At 39.9% G+C, this 22,614-nt stretch overlaps 1 protein-coding gene across 1 annotated transcript; it reads right to left on the bottom strand.

The window, feature by feature from the left end:
* Positions 1–661: 661 nt before the first annotated feature.
* MCUR1 (mitochondrial calcium uniporter regulator 1) lies at positions 662–20,841 on the bottom strand. The gene is made up of 9 exons (XM_082848814.1): positions 20,346–20,841; positions 14,403–14,522; positions 10,988–11,091; positions 10,409–10,510; positions 9,375–9,416; positions 8,434–8,505; positions 4,251–4,304; positions 2,797–2,911; positions 662–1,767 (listed from the first exon to the last, which is right to left on the bottom strand). The coding sequence occupies exons 1-9, from the start codon at positions 20,764–20,766 to the stop codon at positions 1,712–1,714; spliced, it is 1,086 nt and encodes a 361-aa protein (XP_082704940.1). The 5' UTR covers positions 20,767–20,841; the 3' UTR covers positions 662–1,711.
* Positions 20,842–22,614: the final 1,773 nt, after the last annotated feature.

Here is a 22,614-nt window from a genome sequence, read left to right as displayed (position 1 = left end):
TGGGGATTCTTTTTTTTGGAGGAGTGTCTGTGCTCCAAGCTCCTTCAGGCTCCTACTAGCCAAAGTTATATCGCAAAGGTGGTCTGAATGGTATGTCATTTATTTAACTCTTTAATACTTAGTGCAGTTGTTAAATGTACAGTATTTTCTGGGGCTCCTTCTCTGAAAGGGGAAGAATATATCTATAAAATGTTTTATGAACCAGTTAAGATAATTTTGGATCTAGTTGAAAAAAGATTAGATTATTATTCACTTTGAAACTTACACCACTCATGCCAAAGTACTTGATGTTTATACTTATCTGGAGCTCAGAATCTTTATGCTACACAAATGTTTCAAACAAGGCAATGGCTTACACTTCACAAAGTTTAGAAATGACACCCAAAGGACAGAGGGTAACTTTTCACCAGTGTGCATGAAACAATAACGATGGGCACTTGTACCAGTCTGATCCAGAAGTCTCTATGTGGTTTCTCCACTGGACCAGGTTATATGCACACGCGTGCATTTGGAGAAAGACAGGAAGGTGCCATTCAGTGTCATCGTTTCTCAAATGCTATTCTCTCTACGTGCAGGTCATTCAAGTAAGATGAGAATGTGCGTCTCCAAAATGCCCCCAGTTGTATCTTGGAATTTGTTTTAAATACAGAGGTAAGGTTGGTATGAGAATGTCTTTAACAACCAAAGAAATCAACCTAGATTAGGATACCTGGCATGAAAATTATCTAATTTTCAAAGCCTATGACCTGAGCTTGTAATGGGCAAAGGCGTATTCATTAAAGACATTTCTGGAAAGTACGTGCACTATCTACACATCTAGATATTGCTACAGAAGTTACACCTTGTGCCTCCCTTGGAAGACCAGAAGGAAGAAAGCCTGTCCCACAGACTGAAGTGGACTTCCACGCCGAGGGTGAGCCTGTTCTCTAGGGAGGCAGGGCCACACCTGAGGCGTTGTAACAACTCTCACACCAAGAGGGAGGAGAGGAGAAGGGGCCAAATGAGAGGGAGGGAGGGAGGGAGGGAGAGGAAGTTACCACTCTAGGAGGCTGAGAGAGTCTGCATCCCAATCACAGTGCTTCATCAGGCAACAAGATTTTCTAGCTGGAAGGCACACAGAAAATGAACAGAACAATAACTAAGACAGTGGAAATCACAAGAAAAAAATCTCTTTTGGGCGTAAAGTACAACGTAGCATGAGGCTACCAACCAAGCGGACTTGAAACAACCTCTAACACAACCTCTAACAACCTTGAAACACAACCGGCTGACATTAGGGTCTGGGTCAGTAGGTGAAGAGGATTCAGTTACAATGATTCTTCAGCACTTAGTAAAGCTCCTGTGCCTTTTAAATGGAGACCCCCAATCCTCGATTAAAACAAAAGATTTAAAATTGTGGAGAGTTATACAAATATTTACTGTTGGTATGTCCCAAAGGTTAGACCAAGTTCACTGGCCCAGCTAAGTGGAGTCTTCCTTGCTTCGTCCACCACCACTCAGAGTCATAAAGTCAACTAAACAGAAAAGATGGAAGAAGCAGTTATGAAATTTCTCACTTCTCTGCCTTGGTTATAGGTCCATAATTTGCATACAATAAATAATATGCATTAAATTAAAAATCAGCATTAAAATTGGAAATGAGGGGAAAAAAAGCACAGCAATCTGGTATTTTAAGGCAAAACAATAAAATGCTCTTTAAATAGATACTTTATTATATCCACAGACGATAAAATCCCAGAGCTACTGTTAGGCACGTAAATACAGATCCTGTAAGAAAAAAAACAATTGTGCATAGTATTAGTTCTATGAACAATTACTTGCGGGAACATCTTTTTATTAAGAAAACAGACACTTTTCCACCAAGAAAGTAAAACCAAACCCAAGAAACTTGGCTTGCTCACTGATGTGCCACATCCCATGAAACACCTGCCTATTAGAAAACCCCACACCTGAGACCATCATCTTGAAAGTACAAATGCATCCAATATCCAAGAAAACTTTTTTGGATATTTTCAGTAAAAGTACAGAATCACAAAAGTACAGCAAAAGTACAGAATCACAAAAATTCTGTGGTCACAAAGTATATGCACATGTAACACACAGGGACACACCTTTTAACTTGATGAGCAAATCCTACTTCTAAATACTATTAGACTTCAAAATATTGATTGATCCAAAATGTTAAATCTGAGTTAAAATAATGGCTAAGTAATATTTTTTGGTACATGAATCTTCCTTCCCTCTTTTGGCTCAAAAACTGCAAAAGGAAAATAATACCTTATAAGGAGTGTCACCCATTGAAGCAGAAAAGATCACAACTCAACTATCTGTAAAATATTCCATCTTGAATGTTATGAAAAATAACTCCAAATAACTATAGTTCGATGCCAGTATCTCATGAAATTTAAGATTCTATCAATAGTAGTAAATAAAATCATGTACTTTACAAAGAAAGAAAAAATGCCAATTATTGTATGATATTCCATCTATTGGAAATTGTAAGATGCCTTCCAATTTCAGAGATGTTAAAACATGAAAAAAAATTGTGTTAGACTCAACCAAATGCAATATCTGTCTTTGACTTAATTTATAAATTTTATTTATTTTGGGACTTCCCTGGCAGTCCAGTGGTTAGGACTCTACGCTTCCACTGCAGAGGGCACATGTTCGATCCCTGGTCGGGGAACTAAGATCCCACATGCCACATGGCATGGCCAAAAAATAAAAAAAAAATTTTTTTTTTGTTTAAATTTATTTTCAGCTTGTTTTAACTAATCTAGATACAAAATGGCTTACCTGCTAAATATTTAATATTATCAAGCTTGTGTGACTCAAGCATGGTTTTGAGGCCAGCAACCTCGGTATCTATCTTCCTGTCTGTCTGCGTGATGGCCCGATCTTGCTGGGCGTGCTTTTAAAAGAAAGATTCACAGCATTAAACCACTTTGGATGCATCCCCTCTGCTGTTAGTCCTAGAGTCCCTTCCCAGCAGGGTCAGACTAAGGAGACCTGGGCTTTAGTCTGAGTTCTACTAGCCTCATGCTGTATTGTACTGGTCAGGGCTGTAGCTATCTCTAGGCCTGTTTCCTTCTGTTTGAGACAAAGAAAAAGGCCCTGCCTTCACATAAGCTGTTTAGAGAATCAAGTGTGATAACTGATGGAGGGAAGCTTTTTAAATTATAGATTGCTCTGCAAATAAGATTAAGATTATGAAGCTGGTCTGTTCTCAATGGCAATGACTAAGCCTCATCCTTCTGAATTCCTCTTAGTGAAAGGTATACAGAAAGTGCTTTAACAAAATGAATGGAATCTCAGGCAATCTAAAAGCAACAGCGCTCGCCTTGATGCTATTTCTATTCAGTTTTAAAAAGTTTTCTTCCTTTATAGTTCGAATGCCAAGTGTTTTATTATTATGAGGCTTGGCTATACCAAGGACCTATATGCGTTCTTTCCCAAATATAATACAGTTAAACCAGATACACAATTAACTCCCAAAGGGTGGTAAGTCTGGCTGATGTTATAAAGGGTTTGTAACATTTCATTAATGCATAAAAGCATTGGAAATACTTCACTAAAAGTCCTAGGGCAAGTAAGTGGTTCCCTGTGATGAATAATTCAGGTAATGAATAAGGAAATAAATGCCTGGATGAGTAAAATATTCCAGAGGAATAGTTTAGTGTTCTCTCATGGAAGTCTCTTGCAGGTTTCAAAGGTCCCAGGTAATATAGGATGGTAAATAAGTTATGCATAAGCTAAAAATATAACAAAACATCTCCATTCCTTATTATTCTTCAATCACTGAGATTTAAAGTTTCATTAAGATAATTAAGTATTTTGTGTTCCAAAAAATCCTATGATGTTCCACTTCTCGGTATATATACCCAAAATAATTGAAAACAGGAACTCCAATAGATAGCTGTATGCCCATGTTCATAGCATTATTCACAATGGCCACAAGGATAATCAAAATGTACTACATCCATACAATGGAATATTATTTAGCCTTAAAAAGGAAAGAAATTCTGACATATGCTACAACATGGAGGAATCTTGAGGACATTATGCTAAGTGAAATACACCAGTCACAAAAGGACAAATACTGTATGATTCCACTTACATGAGGGACCTAGAATAGTCAGATTCATAAACAGAAAATAGAATGGTGGCAGCCAGGGGAGGAAGAAAGGAGGGGTTGGTGCTTCAAGGGTAGAGTTTCAGTTCTGCAAGATGCAAAGTGAATCTTTTCTTACCAATGACACCATTTCTGTTTTTACTTCCAGCAGCTTCCTTTCGTTTAATGAATACTGAAACAAACACGTAATACAGGTCAGATTCTGATTTATACCCCTCTCCCTCCTCCTCCTCTGGTGCCTTAAATATTCTGGTCTCAGTAATTCCAAGAATATGTACCACTAGAAGCCACCCCTAGGGTAAAGCAGCCTACTTGCCTTCTCCTTTTGATCTGTGTTTTGGGGTTTCTTATTTATATTCACTCATCGCTCCAACATCTGGATTCCCTTTTGTCATCCTCCACCACTCTCTGCTGGTTTTCTCTTTTCATCTCTTCGCTGGGATGTCTGTCTCTAGGTCCCTCCCACTATTATAACAGCATTCCCTGGGACCAATTTAGATGGACATATGCTTTTTGGCTTTGAGAGGGTTGAAATAAGGGGGGTAACAATTCAATTTAGGAGCTATCCCATTGTAACCACAAACAAAATTGGTCACTATTTGAGGCTTAGACAGAAGAGAGAAAAGATATAAAGTTGGGAAAAAAAAAAGTTTCAAGGAATATTATTCTGTGACATAGATGTCACCTTGTGATTATAAAACACTATGTAAATATACAGATACAAGAAATACACTAAACCGTCACATGTTGGTTTTAATTGAAAAAAAACAAAAAACAAACCCACATGGGCATTGTCACAATCCAGTGTTACTAAGGGAACTGACTAGTTCTACCCAGAATTAAAATGGTATCTTGCCTTTGGCTATTAATATCTATGCAAAGATATTGTGCAATTTTGTTGACATTGAGACCAAAATCAGACACATCTCCTTAGTGGTGGGCGTTAGGATTTAACTGAGCAAATGAAAATCTATAATTTAAGTGAAGAATTAAAAAACTTCAATAAATTAACGTTGTTATAGGGGAAAAAATTAATGGTTTTGAAGTATCTAGAAACTTTATAGCTATACAGTGTTCCCCTGTGACTACTAGGGGGATAAAGTATAGAAACAGCATTGCTTAGGAGCAAAAAAAAAAAAAGAAAAAAACCCAAAACCCCAAACCAAGAACCAGCTGCAGGACCAAAGAATGCTCAACTCCAGGGAGGGAGGGAGGGAGGGAGGGAGGGAGGGAGGGGGGGAGGAGAGAGAGAGAGAGAGAGAGAGAGAGAGAGAGAGAGAGAGAGAGAGAGAGAGAGAGAGAGAGAGAGAGAGAGAGAGAGAACGCGAGTGAGCGAGCGCTATGTGCCACATCACCACCAGAGGGCAGGGTGGAATGGGATTTTCTGCACCTCTTAAAACTCCAGTTTTCAGTAAGTCAATATTGACTCAACCACAAGAGAAAGGAAAAACCTAAGTCTTGATAGTGCCATGATTTTTTTTTAAACATCTTTATTGGAGTATAATTACTTTACAATGTTGTGTTAGTTTCTGCTGTATAACAAAGTGAATCAGCTATACATATACATACATCCCCATATCCCCTCCCTCTTGCGTCTCCCTCCCACCCTCCCTATCCCACCCCTCTAGGTGGTCACAAAGCAGAGAGCTGATCTCCCTGTGGCTGCTTCCCACTAGCTATCCATTTTATGTTTGGTAGTGTATATATGTCCATGCCACTCTCTCACTTCGTCCCAGCTTACCCTTCCCCCTCCCCGTGTCCTCAAGTCCACTCTCTACGTCTGTGTCTTTATTCCTGTCCTGCCCCTAGGTTCTTCAGAACCATTTTTTTCCCTTTAGATTCCATATATGTATGTGTTAGCATATGGTATTTGTTTTTCTCTTTCTGACTTACTTCACTCTGTAGGACAGACTGCCATGATTTTTAAAATAACATCTATATAGCTCCATCTCCCTGCACCCCAAAGCAGTTTACGGGCTACATTGCTTTTGAAACTGGCTGTAAATATCACCACAGTTAATTTTGTTGAAACAGTATTATAACTTTATTAAACAAGAGAATGAGAGGTTTGAATAGCTTATCTTCCTCAGTGCAGTTAAATTCATGCTAGGTACATACTAATATACTACTGTCCTGCACTTCAGAGTAATCTGAATTTAGGATTACCAAGAACGACTTCTCAGCTAGGTTAGTAAGTCACATAAATTCACTGGCTTTAATCCATGTTCACATCCCCTATCTCCCAATCTCCTAAATGAAGTTCTTCCTGGCTCCGTTAGCTACAGGAATCTTCCTAAATCAAGTGAATAAGGAATTCCTGCTAAGTCTACAACCCTGAGGACAAAGGTAACCAAAAGAGTTCTTCCTCTTCTAGATACTAGTCATATGCTAGTGATCATCACATATTTTAGTAATACTAAGTGATTTAATCTTCAAGGTTAAAAGTGTTTCAAGACTAGAAAGACAGGTAACACGGACATAATCATTATTCTGTATAACAAAGCTCAACTTAACTCTTGAAATCCAGAGGCAGTTTCAAAATTCACTTAAGTACTTGTTTGAATTTCAATATTAGCTTCATTTATCATTGTAGCACAGTTTGGTTAAAAGTAAATTGTGAAAAATGAGGAGACAATGAAAAACTGTGAATACTCATTTTTAGTAAAAAATGCTGTATATGCCCTATTTCTTTTTATGCTGAGAATAAAAAAGGTATCTAACTAATAAATAAAGAAATGCAAATACAGCCTGAACAAGAAGACAGACGGGTTAAAAGTCACTAGAGGCAACCCAACACATATAAAACATCCAACTTATCGTACCCCATGTTCACTGCAGCATTACTTACAATAGCGAAAACGTGGGAGGAACCTAAGTGTCCATCGATGGATGAATGAATAAAGAAAACACAGTGCGTATATATATATGCAATGGAGTATTACTCAGTTATAAAATTAAAAAAAATCTTGCCATTTGCAAGAACACGGATGGACCTGGAGGGTGTTACACTCAGTGAACTAAGTCAGACAGGGAAAGACATATGCCATACGATCTCACTTATATTTGGAATCTAAAAGAACCCAAAAAAACCCGAGCTCACAGATACAGAGAACAGATTGGTGGCTGCCAGAGGTGGGCGGGGAGGGGGTGAAATGGGAGAAGGGGCGTCAAAGAGTACAAACGTCCAGTTACAGAATAACTGCGTTCTGGGGATGTAATGCACAGCATGGTGCCTAGAGTTAATAATACTGTACTGTACCGCTGAAAGTTTCTAAGAGAGGGGATCTTAAAAATTCTCATTATAAGAAAAACAGTTTTGTAACTATGTGGGTGATGGATGTTAACCAGACTTACTGTGGTGATCATTTCACGATATATAAAAATATTGAATCATTACACTGTACACCTGAAATGTAATGTTGTATGTCAATTATATCTCATTAAAATTAAAAAATTTACAAGAAGTTACTGTGAAAGCCCTGAGGGAAAAACATTGTATTTATATGTATTACCTTTGAAATGCACATAAACAGGCATTTCAAAGGGAAGCGGAGCAATATTTCCAGTTTTCTTAAGTCTTGGGCATGGATCCCACAAGTTGTTGCACTGACATATATATATACATATACATATACATATACATATATATATATATATATATATATATATATATATATATATATATATATCCCTTCCACTTATTTACAACCCACATTTTGTGATATCTTTTTGGTAACAAATATATAGCACTACTTTCCCTAATAGAAAATTTCAATTTGATATAACTTCAAGAATCATTTAGAATTTGCACTTTAAAACAATGCAGTAAAGTCATTAAGATTTCTCTATTAAAAAAAAAATTTATGGAAATATTTTTTAAATCTTGAATTTTTAACATAGAATTTAATGTTATTTAATATTAATAATTTAATATTATTCAAATCAGATAATCAACTTAACTTTTGAAAAATCGGGACCAGAAGAGGTTTAAGTCAATATCAAATAGATCAAGATTGAATTTAATTTCTTTATTCATGCCTAAGTGACACATAATTTAGTATCTCTGAAACATACAAGATTCAAACTTGCTTTGACCAAGATTTTAATTTTAGTGTTACTTTTGAAAGCATCAAATTTAAGCCTTAATTCAAAATATAGTCAAAATAAAGAAAAAACTGTCTAACAATGATATACAGGTAAATATTTAACAATACTTCTGAATGGTATGTAAACAGACTTGACCAAATGTTCCATCCTGCAAAGAAATTAATTCATACTATATTTTTAGTAAAGAAACATACCAATTCTTTTACTCTGCTCTTTTCTAGACTGAAATCTAATTTGGTATCTGTTCGGACTTTGATCACTTCATCCTAGTGGGAGGGCAAACAACAAAGAAAGAAAGAAATCCAAAGTAAGAGATCCAAACTCTGAGGATGTGCGCCTTCCCTGCTGCTTCCACTGCTCCACCCAAAGGGGCTAAGGGGAAGGGGGAAAGGGGAAAAGGGGGGAAGGGGGGAAGGGGGGAAGGGGGGAAGGGCCGGGCTAGGGGCGCGCACAGGAACGGAGCTGGAGACTAACAGGGTCAGGAGACTGGCTAAGCGACGTCTGCAGTCAGCCCTGCTGGGACTTCCCAATTATATATACAAATAATTCCCCTTTGATGTTTAAGTCAGTCTAGAGTGGGTGATTGTTGCTTTTAACCTCAAGATTCCCAATGCAATCACCTTGTGAAATTTATGAATCAAGCTGTTCCTTGGACAACTTTGGAAAGCAGAGATGGACTCAAAAAAGTAAAATATTAAATTCTGGTTTAAGTAAAGTCTTCCTACTGACACTCATCAAAATTTTTTCTTCTTTAACATCAATGTCCTTTCGACTTAAAAAAAAATCAAACAGCTGGCACAGTCAGCAGTTTAAAATCACGTGTAGTTCTCTAAAGACAGTCTCTCCTAAGATAATCTAAGGGTTCCAGGTGGCTATTTTAGAAAATTTTTTATTTAAAAATGACTTCATTCCTTCTAGATCGCAATTTTCTTAATGAATTTGGTTACAGACATCAGTAACTTATTCATTGGCTATGTTCTTGGTTAAATCTTCCAATGTGTACTTTCGAGACACATCACACAAATATTTAACACAGAATTAAGTTTTTAAGAACATATAAGTATTTCGGACATTATATTTATTACTAAGCTTATGTAATTATAAACAAGCAAGCAAACAGGAATGAAGATCTTACCATTACTTGTTGTTTTAACTGATGTAGTTCAAGTTTTATTTTCTAAAAACACATTAACAAGAAATGTCAAGGATATATTTAGAAGATTATGAAAAACATAATAAACAACTATTAGAACATGTATTTGTGAACAAGTTCTTTCCTCATTCAACACAAATTCGGCCACGTTCAGAATACAAGCATAACTGAATAGTCTCAGTGGCAGAAATGACTGTCGTGCAAGGATGGTACTACAATCATGGTGTGTCTTGAGATACGTCTTAATCCATCTTGAAGGCCACATAAAATTAGTAACACAACGGTTTTCAATATATTCATCTCCCTTCAGAGCCCCTGCTTTAATTCCTCCTTCAATTTTTCTTTGAACTGATTCTGCCCTCAAATAACTGACTTCCAGACAACTTTGACAGTTTCACAGTTTACCTTTTCCTAGCAAAAGAAGGATCTTTTGCTAGGCGGTTTCTTATAAGATTAAGACCAACAGATAATAAATGAACTTCCTTCATGGGACTTTAAATAGGGCTGAAAATAAAGGAAGACACGAAGATAGCACTTATTTAAACGCTGATCCCAAACACCACACTTGAAGAAACGAAGCGATATTTTACAGCAGCACTTATTCATAATAACCTCAAACTGGAAACAACTCTAATATACGTCGCAGTAGAATAACGCGGCATATTCCTATAATACTATGAACAATGCAAAAGAATGACCTATCACTGCAAGACACGCTGTGATTCCATCCGATAAAGTTCTGGAACAGCCAAACCACTCAATAGCCATGTTAGCCAGGATAATGGTTTCCGCTGTGGGAGGTGTGACCAGAAGGGGGCGTCCGCAGCACTTCTGGGGCACTGGTCACCGTCTATTTTTTTTTAAATATATATATTTTTTTATTTCTTGATTTCACTGATAGTCTATACTGAAAATTCATCGAGACGTACACTTGTTTGTACACTTCTGTGTGTATATCATATCTCAATGTCTTAACATAAAGCATTTGGTAAATATGAGTGGTTCTTTAGTTTTACCTCATTTTCTGATCTGAGGGCTGAAAATTCACTCTTCTCCAAAATAATCATATCTTTTTTCACATTGGCAATCTGAGACATTATTTCCTGAAGAGTGATCTCCTGGGAAAAGAAAAACAAAACATATAACCTAGTCTGGCCTAGGAACTCTACCTCCTACTGTCTCTACCCAGTATCATCTTATTGAGAAACTAGAAGGACGGGGGAACAAAAAAAGAGGTTCAGCAAGGTCCTCCTCTGTCTGAAAATGAGAAAAGAATAAGAACTCATTTCCAGTGTCGGCATCAAGTGAATCACAGTTAAAAGGGTGGCAGTCAGAGGACCAGCTGCTGTAATTCTAGCCACATCTCCATTTATTAAAGCACAGTTGACTAGAATAGTCAGTTTTCAAACCCTAAGTGATTCTGTAACAGCTGACTAAATAGCTTTGAATAAATATTTTTTATGCCACTGTAACCATCTGTCTCTCGTTTATGTTAAAATTACTATATGCTTTTCAACAGAATATTATCCCAAAACATATATTACAAATAATACGCATTAGATTTCAAATTTGCTCAAGTGCCCCAGCAAAGCTACCTGCTGCATCTTGGTGACCATATCTTTGTAGACGATATCCATGTTGGCCTCCATGATCTTGACTAAGGCAGAGACAATGATTTCTGCTTGTTGAGTAGTAAACCCTAGGCAAACACACAAAGACAGTCACTCAGGAGACTCTAGTTGCCAGAATAAAAAAATCCTTCATAGAAAGGGGGAGAATGCAAACTGACACATGCAAGTGGATGTCTGAATTCAGAAGCACGTGGAAAGCCTAGTGTAGCAGGAGGGTAGAGTCTAGCCACAGGCTGTGATGTGTCTGTCACTTGGAACAAGTAGGACACATCGGAGTGTTTCCTCGTGTAAAATGAGGGGCTGGGATGACTGAGCTCTGATGTCCCTCCTAGCCATCAAAAACCATGTTTTCAAAAAGAGAATGCATAATGACACAGGGGATGCCTGCAGTGCAAGGTCAAGTGAAAAGATGCAAGACTCAAAACTATAGATACAATTTATTTCTTCTGTAATTTAACAAAGATTCTAGGTAATTGTGTTGTCTAAATTTTCTACAATGGATGTGACTTCCTTAATTTCAAAATGTATATGTTAGTAAAAAATAATTTACTTAAGTAGAGAAAGCTTATTTTATTTCCAGCACAAATCAGTCAAATCAGTGGCTATATAAATAATAATTCAGCTGTTAATTTACTTAATGTTAAAAGACAAAATTGGCTCTTATATTTTTCTTCCATAATTTTCCTCAATCACGAGTGGGGGGGGGCTCAAACTGGAAAAAATATATTCTTTTATACTCAATAAATGCTGCTGAACTGAATTACCTAAAGACTCAACTCAGCAGTGCTACTGTTTTTAATAACTTTAGGTAGTAACATATTTCACATTGAAAATTCTAATTAAAATGCTTAATTTTAAATGCTTAAGATGCATAAATCCCTGGAATACAATTCTTTCCGTTAAATACTTCCAGCTACGGGCTTCCCTGGTGGCGCAGTGGTTGGTTGGGAGTCCGCCTGCCAATGCAGGGGATGTGGGTCCGTGCCCCGGTCCGGGAAGATCCCACATGCCGCAGGGCGGCTGGGCCCGTGAGCCATGGCCGCTGAGCCTGTGCGTCCGGAGCCTGTGCTCCGCCACGGGAGAGGCCACAGCAGTGAGAGGCCCACGTACCGCAAAAAAAAAAAAAAAAAACTTCCAGCTGTAAGAACTTTAGAAGAATTTACTGATTCTTGCAATTAATCCATGGCACATTTGTTTGGATAAAGTTATAACTGATTCAATTTGGATGAGATTAAGCATATTTTATAATAAAAAAAAGAAAGCAACAAACTTAAAGGAGCCAAAAAGACCTCCAAAGACCTACTCTTTTCACTTTATTCAAAATCCTTTAATTTTCAATGTGTGGGTCATAAACAGCTAGAAAAAAATCACCCAAATATGAACACTGTTTAACTCTGGTACTGGGATTCAGAGTAGCTTTTCTTGTTTCTTTTCTGTCTTCCTAATTCTTTAAAAATGAACATGTCTTTTGAAAATTTTAAAACTTATTAATAAGAGTTCATAGTTAAACATAATTAGGTTTGGGAATTATGAAGAAAAGAAAGAGGGAGACCAAAGAGAACTTACGCTGCTAAGAAAAGAAACTTTAAAGCCTTATTATTTAGAACCACCTATAGGAGGAGAAAGGATAAGAAAAAGGAGAAGCCTGAAAACCTCCTGGGTTGCCATATGCAAATTAATTTTTTGTAGGAATGAGAGAATGGGACAGAATCAGGGCTAGTGAGATTACAGACACAGAGAAAGTTTTGTGAATCAAGAGACATAACTCTGGAGAGAAAAAGGGATAAAGGATGGAGCATTCCTTGAGGGGTCCTTCCTGGCCTTATCCTAACCCAGCCATCGCAGACACCCATCATTCATGTAAGCACCTTCACACCCTACATCCAGTGGGGTCTTCACATCACTGGTCTTGAAATATGCAAATATTCATGGGCCAGGGTTTGAAAATCAAGAAAAGCAGGCAGTACATATACTGAAACATCATATTTTAAACATTCAACATCTGCTATTTCTAATTTGTCAAAAATAAATAAATAAATGGATTTTGAAAGCGGGGAGGGGAAACAAATACCACCTCGCACTGGGAAACAGGATTTGGGACCACTGCAGCTACCTGGCCATAGTTACGCGTAACTAAATTAATGATGTTCCTTTAATATCATCAAACATCTAGTGTATATTGAGATGCCCCTATTATCTCTAAGATGTCTTTTTACAGTTGGTTACTTTGAATACAAGAACACAGGTCCATCAAAAAGAAAAAAGAAACAGAACGAAAGAAAAAGAAAAGTAGAAAGACTTCTGCTTAACAAGATCATTTTAGATGCCCCTCTTCTCACTTTTACTTTTCTTTTTTAAATTCTTAGCTGAAAGCAGTCTTGGTGAAAAAGGCTAACTGTTTCAAGTTTGAGAAGAAAAGCTGTAAAAATTATCACAGGGCATGTGACAGTTTTCCCAAAGTGCATTCAAGTACACTACTTAACACTCAAAGGGCTCTTTGGAATTCTTACCAAGGGATAAATGGGAACTGAGAAGGCACCAAGCAGCTGGAACGCGGCAGAGCTCGAATCCAGAGCTGCTAACCGTCCCACATAAGCACAGAAAGATCCCCCCCAACACAGTGTCCTGGGCATGTAAAGCACGTCCACACAGGGCAGCTTTTCAGATATGAACACACACAGCAGGATGAATAACTATACAATAAAGTCAAAACACAGATTTATTTCAGACATAAGCTATGATATCTGAGATTCTGATTTTGAGAATATATGTGTCACAGTAGAGAGAATTATAATGTGCATTAAATTGTATATTTGTCTAGATAAGATTAAATATGAGAATGCTACCTATATATTAAGTGCACTTTCAATAACTCATACATGTCACAGCAATCTTTTACATTAGTTAACTCAACAGCAGTAAGAGAAAAAGTCTGAATATTTTTAAAAAATCACAGGTTGGAATTATCGATAATTGTTGCTCAGCAACATTTTAATTTCATAAAAATTTTAAAGCACACAAGATGCACAGGAATAAAACTATCACTTTGGTGCTTAGACAGCTGTCATAGGAATCGTTCCTGAGCTTTGCTGGCTTATGTCTAATTTTTCACCTATAATACCATACTTCCAGAGTAATATTATAAACAGACGCTTCACTTGGACAAAGAGAGTATGTGGGAGAAAAGTCTCAATTGTATGGATGAAGCAAAAATGTCCTTAAACAAAAAACAAGGACTTAAAAAATGGAGACTGACCAAAAGATTACCTACAGACTTAAAAGTCAAAGAGAAATATGAGAAATTCGATAAGATCATAAGGGAAGTCCTAATTTATAGTGTTTTTCTATGGCACTGAGTAACCAAATGAGAGAGGATTACCATTTTCTTCGAGTAAACACACGAAGGCATGGGTGTCAAAGTAGAGCTTCCTACTCCGAGAAGAGGTGAAATCTCTCCTTTTGCTCTCCAGATGCAGGCTCCCAGCACAGACGCTAAGCTCTAGAATGGAAAGGACAATACAGTTCAAAACAGGTGGATGGTAAACAGGTGGATGTTTGATGGTAAACAAAAGCAACTCAGCACCATGAAAAAACAGGGCATACCTCAAAAGTCTATCTGGTTTTTTACAACAACTTTATTGAGACATAACTTAGATACATATGCTTCACCCATTTCAAATGCATATTCCAGTTGTTTTCAGTATATTTACAGTGCTGTGCAACCATCCCACAATAAACTTCAGAACATTTTCATCATCCCCAAAGAAACCCTATACCCTCTAGCTATGCTCTAGCTATCACCCCCTCATCTTCCTACTTCCCCCCAGCAATCACTTATTTTCTGTCTCTATGAATTTGCCTACTCTGGACATTTCATTTGAATAGAATCATTAGGATATGTGATATTTTGTGACTGGTTTCTTTTACATACAGTGATATTTTCAAGGTTCACCCACCAGTGTAGTATGTTGGCATATTTCCTTTTATTGCCAAATAATATTTCATTGTATAGATATGCCAATTTTTTTTTACCTCGTCATCAGTTGAAGGACTAACTGTATGAGGGTTCCAATTTCTCCCCATCCTCAACATTGTTATTATCTGTCTTTTTTATTACAATTATCCTATTGGGTGTAAAGTGGTATCTCATTGTAGTTTTGATTTGCATTTCCCTGATGGTTAATGACGTACATCTTTTCATGCACTTATTGGCCATTTGTATATCTTCTTTGGAGAAATATCCATTCAGACCTTTGCCCATTTAAAAAATTGGGGTTATCTTTTTATTACTGAATTAAGAGCATTCTTTATGCATTTTAGATACATGTTCCTTATCATATGTGTGATTTGCAAATATTCCCGTTCTGTGGGTTGGCTTTTACCTTCTTGATGGTGCCTTTTGAAGCACAAAACTTTTTAATTAAGTCCAATTTATCTTTTTCTTTTGTTCCTTATGCTTTTGGTGTCATATCTAAGAAACCACTGGCTCATCTGGGCACACAGAGATTTCCATCTGTTTTCTCCTAAGAGTTTTGCAGTCTTAGGTCTCACATTTAGGTCTTTGATCCTTTTGAGTTGATTTCTGTATATGGTGTGAGATGGGGGTTCAACTTCATCCTTTTGCATGTGGAGGTCCAGTTGTCCCACACTATTTTCTCCCTTAAATTGTCTTGTGACTCTCATCAAAAATCAACTGACTATAAGTGGGAGGATTTATCTGTGGATTCTCCATTCTATGCCATTGATTTATATGTCTGCCCTTCTGCCAGTGCCACATGTTCTTGATTACTTGTAACTCTGTAGTAAGTTTTGACATCAAGAAGTGAGTCCTCCAACTTTGTTCTTTTTCAAGATTGTTTTGGCTATTCTGAGTCCCTTGAATTTCCATGTGAATTTTAGGATCAGTTTATCAATTTCTGCAAAGAAGCCACTTGAAACTTTGATAGAGATTGTGTTGAATCTGTAGGTCAGTTTGGGGGAGTACTGCCATCTTAACAATACTAAATTCTTCCAACCATGAACTTGGGATGTCTCTCCATTTATTTAGGTCTTTAATTTCTTTAATAATGTTACATATATTTCAGAGTATAACTTTTGTGCTTTTTTTGGGTGAAATTTAAGTATTTTATTCCTTTTGATGCTACTGTAAAGGGAATTGTTTTTTAGATTTTTCGTTGCTAGTACACAGAAATACAACTGACTTTTGTTTTTGTACAATTTGTATATTGATCTTGTATCCTGCAATCTTGCTAAATTTGTTTATAAGCTTTAATAGTTTTTTTTAGTGAATTCCTTAGAGTTTTCTATGTACCAGGTCATGTCATCTGTGAACAGTGATAATTTACTTCTTTTACAATCTGGATGCCTTTTCATTTTCTTGCCTAACTGCCCCGGCTAGAACTTCTAGTAGAGTGTTGAACAGAATGGTGACAGCAGACATCCTTGCTCCGGACTTTGGAGGGAAAACACTCCTTCTTTCACCATTAAGTATGATGGTAGCTGTGGGTATTTCAGATGCCCTTTATAAGGTGAGGCGGGTCCCTTCTGTTCCAAACTTGTCAAGTGTTCTTTAACACAAAGAGGTATGGAATTCTGTCAAATTCTTTGTCTTTTGTGATGATCATGTAGTTTCTCTCCTGTATGCTGTGGATGTGGCGTACTACATGAATAGATTTTTCAGATGTTAAGTGAACCTGCTATTCCTGAGACAGAATCCCACTTGGTCATGGTATATACTCCTTTTTACATATTGCTGGATTTGGTTTGCTAGTGTTTTCATAAAGATATTGGTCTGTAGTTTTCTTTCCTTGTCTTTGCAAAAGCCTATCTTTGGAGAGATGTGTTCTAACAATTTATATATTACCTTTGCTATGGATTTCTGTGCGTTTAACCACAGATCCAACCTGTTTTGTAAACCTGTTTCAAGGTGCTCATTTGAAGGAGGTAGATAGTAATGGTTTCCTGGCTTTTGTATTCCACAAACCACAAAAAACAGCTTTAAAAAAACAGAACAATTGCAATGAGAACTTGTAATTTTGTCAAGAAAGGACATTTAAACATAATACCTCCTTACAATCACACTAAAAAAGGCATTTTGACAGAAAATGAGAGATGGACGATATAAAATAAAAAAATCTTTCATTTAAATGTAATAAACATAGCTATATAAAAATCTTGCTTCATACTTGTTCTTACTTTTCCATGATGCCAGGTGTTGTAGAAGAGTGGGAGAAGACAGAATAGTCATCTACTAACTCAAAGTTCAAAGGTTTTCTCAGTACCTGTCCTAAATGACCAGAAAAATACTTCAGCTAATCAACTCTTATTCTCAACCCGTAAACACTCAAAGGAAATTCCAAGTAAGCAAAAAATGTGACATGGACAGGACCCTACAGACCTGCTGCTTTTCTGTAAGATGACAGCAGTGGTTCCCAAATTACTAGCAACGAGGAAGGAGTGGGGTGGCTGTGGTCACAGTCTGCACCAAGGTAAGTACCAGAGAGCCAGGAATCACTCTGTACCAAACACGGTTTGCAGACTGACAAAATATAAAATGCAACAATTCGTGTATGCATGTGTGTGTTTAATGGTTAAAAAAAAAGGTGGGTCGGATGGTGTTTAGATTCAAAGAAGCACTAGCCTATAGTGTAAGGCCCTTGGCAAGGCATACAAAGCCTGTTCTAATTTAGCCACTTATCGTTTCAGCTTTTGTTCTAGCCACCTAAACTATTCTGTTTACTGCACGTGCAGACCTTACTCCATCCTTAAGGTTGGCTTGCTCCCCTTTCTCAACTGGCAAATTTTAAGCATCCTTTTTACCCTTCCTCATCTAATGTGACAACGTGGTAAGCATCCATTATGTTCCGGGCAGGGCACTATGCTACCCTGTAAGGTTCTTTCTGCTACCTCCTCCCAGGTCAGGGAGCAACCTTTATTGCTTCCTTATCTGTGTTCTCAGCCCGGTACAGATAGCTCTACCACAGCACTTACATTTATTCCCATGTCTGTATATTAGTCCAAGCTCCCCCAGAGCGGCCAGTTACTTTTGTGTCACTAGGAGAGGGCCTGGTATACTGCAGGCCAGAAACAACTTAAAAGAAAATTCAATTGTAAGAATTCTAAGATCCAAATCTAGAGACTATCTAGAAAGAGAGTTTGAGATGAACCCCTTTCTGCTCCTCACCTATGGTCTTCCCTTTTCACGTTAAGGGCGCTCACTTAAATCTGGCACCTCTTTTTCCATCCTTTATCTCCAGCCCTGGGCCTCCATGAGAAGAGACCCTGACACAGAACAGCCCGAGCTGGATGGCAGATAGATGAATGAATGAATGATTGTACCTCTTACAGGTGCAATGTATAATATATATACATATATATTAATATATATGTATATATATTAATCTCTTCACAAGCCACCCTGCCCACTTCAGAACCGTGCTGGACTGTCCCGTGGGTCAGGGAGCTTGAGAACATCTGGGTCTAGAACTGGCTTGTGAAAAGTGACGGGATTATTCTAGCCCCAAATTCCTTTTTTCTAATAACAATAACCATTCATGTGATTTAAAACAAAACTGCAAGCAAGCTTATTTCAAAGATATACTGTGGGCTGAAAAGAGGAGAAAGGGCCTAGTCACTCGTCACTTGGCCCTCAACTCTGGCTGATGGAGGCTGAATTCCGTCTTGCCTCTATCATAGGGCAGCGCCTGGGGACTCTGGCACTGGGAACACCTCTGACTCACTTTTCCTCCTTTATTGTGACAACGAAACGAGGCCCAAGAACTATGAATTCCCACTAATAACCGGGAAGCAAGTAAAGAGAGCTATGTTAAAGTGTAATATGTAATTCTCCTTTTGGGGGGGCCATCGGCATATCAAAAGGATGTGAAAACACACACACAAAATAAGCCCAAAGCTAGCCCTGGACAGGGGAGGAAACTGGGCACAAATTTCTTATTCATAAACATCCTTAAGTCTAAGTGGCTCTACTGAGAACCCTGGACACCAAACAGGCCACTAGCCTGAAGACAAAGGGTCAAAATTCTCATTAGCTGAGGGAATTATGAGAGGAAAGCAAATCACGAATTACCAGTTTGTCAAAAACAGAGCAACGAAAGGCGAAGTACAGAAATAAAGCCTCACAGGCGCGGCAGGACACTGACAGAGTTCGCCGCTCATGTCCCAGCCTCTGGACACAAAGCTGCTTGCACTCCTTGCACTACCAACCAGTTTCTCCCCCAGCCAAAGGTATTTTTTTTTTCCGGTACGCGGGCCTCTCACTGCTGTGGCCTCTCCCGCTGCGGAGCACAGGCTCCGGACGCGCAGGCCCAGCGGCCATGGCTCACGGGCCCAGCCGCTCCGCGGCATGTGGGATCCTCCCGGACCGGGGCACGAACCCGCGTCCCCTGCATCGGCAGGCGGACTCTCAACCACTGCGCCCCCAGGGAAGCCCCGCCAAAGGTATTCTTAAATCTTAGATGCAACTAACATTTACCGAGCATGTCTGTTGAGAAAAACGTTTTCTTAAATAGCCATCAGTGTAGTTACTGAGAGCCACTGATGGATATGCATAGACTATCCAAAGTTAGATTTTTGCCAAGTTTGCTAATTAATAAGGATTCTCCCGGATGATTTTTTAATCGGCAATTTGTAATCTAGTAAACTGAGTCTAATCTCATGCAGGCCGTGACTGCTCTCACCTCCTTAAAGTATTTAATGAAATGCCAACTTCTCAGTGAAGCAAACTTATTCCGAGGACTCCATTTAAATTAGCAACTGAAGGCCCACTCCACCTCCTAACCTTTACCCCCTCTATTTTTTCCGACAACATTTATCAGATATTATTATATATGTATATATATTAATCTCCTCTGCTACAATTAAGCGCCAAGAAGGAAAAGAGTTTGTTGACTGATAACCATCCCGAGTTCCCAGAAAAGTGCCAGGCAGAGTAATGAACCCGCGAGAGTTTGCAATTAAATTGTGAAACAATCCCTTCGTCTCCCAGAGCTTCGAGCCTCAACTTGCCAGCTTCCTGCACACCCCTTCACCCGAGCCCCCAAACGCTGTGCACCTGACAAAACGGCTCTACAAACGCGCGTGCGCTGTGCCCGCACGCACCGCCCCCACCCCACCCCGCCGCAGCCCATCACGCTTTGCGCCAGACACCTGGTGCCCGCATTCCGAATAATTCAGGTCTTTTCACCCGAGGAAGCCCAGGTTTGCGTGGCCCAGAGGGCGGGACCAGACAGACCTTCATCCCCACGCCCGGAGGAGCCCGGCGACCTCGGCTGACCCGCCCAGCTCCCGCCGCCCCGGCCCTCACCTCTCCTGGAGGAAGCGAGGGCGGCCACCTGGCCGAGGCACAGGTGGAGCGCGCCCGCCGCACAGGTGACGCCTGGGGCCAGGCCCGGCTGGCACCTCCTCGCGCAGCCGCGCCCCGCCGGGGCAGCCGAGGGCCCGGCGCGCGAGCGCTCCCAGTCCGCCAGCGGCCGGCGCGGGGAGGCAGCAGCCAGGCGCGGGGAGGGCAGCAGCAGGAGGAGGAGCAGCGGGGAGGCACGTGACGCGCCGCCGCGGGCCGCCGGGGCGCGGGGGCGCAGCGCCCCCAGACCGCCGAGGAGCCCGGGCAGGAGGTGGCGCGTGGGGACGCCGCGGCCTCCGGGACCTCCACCGCGGCCGGCGACCAGGGAGAGCAGAAGCCGCCGGCGGCGCTTCGGCCTCTCGTTCGTGACGGAGCCGCAGTCCATCCCTGACGCGGTCACTGGCCCGCGAACGCGCTCATGCCGGTCACGCGCGGCCCCAGCCAGACACCGACGGCAGGAGCGAGCGTGGGCGGTAGCGCCGAGCCTGCGCTTTCCTGCCGGATGGGCGGGGCTCCGGGCATTCTCCGGGGGCGGAGCTGAGCGGCTAGGCGGGGCTCCGGGCTCGCGCCGGGGGCGGGGCTGGGCTCCCAGTGCGCGCTGGGGGAGGGGCTGGGCGGCGGGCGCCCGGGGCGGTGCAGAGCTCATCCCGCGGAGCAGGCACCCCGGGAGAGGCGAGTCTGGTCCAGAGCGAGCACCCGGCCCTCTCGGTGTAGGCGACTGGGAAGACCAGGAGATGGGTGTGGACCCTATCGGAACTGGAATGAGCTCGGCGCTGCCACGATTTGCATATTTATAAGGACATACACGGATGTCCTTATTAAAGACATAGTTACCCTGGTGCTCTTCAGAAGCCCATGAAAAGTCCGTGCACCACCGGGCTGCCCTGGGTTTTCCAGACTTTCCCCGTCCGAAGTCCCCCAACGTGTTATCTCTGGGGTGCATTTTAAGGAATTATTAACAGGGCCGAGGGAACAGCGCTTATATAGTCCACACATTTAAATCTAAACTTTCAGAGCTTGTTTCCGGATTAGTGTATCATAGGATTAAAAAATCTCAATCTTGGAATTTCAAACGTAGGGGCTTGAGTTTTAAATGAGACCTACTGGTATAAAAAGATATCTGAGACTAGCGGTGTTCAGTTCAGTGAGCTTTTTGAATGACTACTGCACCTGTCTCAGTTACTGGTCCGTTGTGTGAACTCTGTACTGTTTCTTGAATGAAGGAATGAAATGCACAAGGCACCAGCCTAGAAGATACAAAGAAAAATGAGATTGTCCTTGTCCTCTAGGAGTGGTTTTCTTATCCACCCATATGTGTACAATACATGAGGGAAGAAGAATGTGTTATGAGCCATAAGAGAGCTACAAAGTGCTGGTAAGAGAGAAGAGAGGGCATATGGCTGTGGAAATGGCTATCAACATATAAAGAATTAAAAATATTAAGGTGCAAGTAGACACTTTCATAAAAGGTTAGTAGGAATTATACATTTGTAGAACTGGTAGGGAAAGCAATTTAGCAATATGTACAAAAGTGTTTTATGGTTGTAAATTTTGCTCAAGTCACCCAACTCTGAAAATTTAACCTAAGAGAATAGTCCAAAATATTAAAAATCTACTAGATTGAACCATAGGAACTTGCCATTTTTATAGGTGGAAATGTTGAAGATTGGTAATTTCATTTGGATCAACCTAATATATGCACAAAGATATTCATTGTATCATAGTTTATGATTGTGAAAAAATGGAAAAAAACAAATGTCCAACGTTAGAGGACTGGTTAAATAAACAGTGGCACAAACTTTATTTAATGAAAGCCCTTTGTAAGTTTTTGAGGTTGAGGTATAATTTGCATGTAATAAACATCCACAGATCTTACTTCGATTTGATGATTTTTAACAATTATATACCTCATGTAACCACCACCCAAACAAGATATAGAACATGCTTGTTTTGCCACGCTGCATGGCTTGTGGGATCTTCCTTCCTCGACCAGGGATTGAACCCCGGCCCTCGGCAGTGAGGGCATGGAGTCCTAATCACTGGCCCACCAGGGAATTGCCTAATTTGGTCTGTTCTTGAACTTCATATAAATGGGATCATACAATAAGCATTGCCTTTCATCTGACTTCCTTCTGTCTTGTGTCTGTCTTCAGTGTAATAGCTGGGAGATTCATCTATGTTGTTTTATCAGTAATTAGTTCCTTTCTGTTGTTGAGTAGTATTCCATTGTATA

Source organism: Leucopleurus acutus (assembly GCF_964270905.1).
Source record: "Leucopleurus acutus genome assembly, chromosome: 10".
Lineage (NCBI taxonomy): Eukaryota > Metazoa > Chordata > Mammalia > Artiodactyla > Delphinidae > Leucopleurus > Leucopleurus acutus.
The sequence above is the reverse complement of the archived record's forward strand: the minus strand, read 5'-3'. Positions and strand labels throughout refer to the sequence as shown.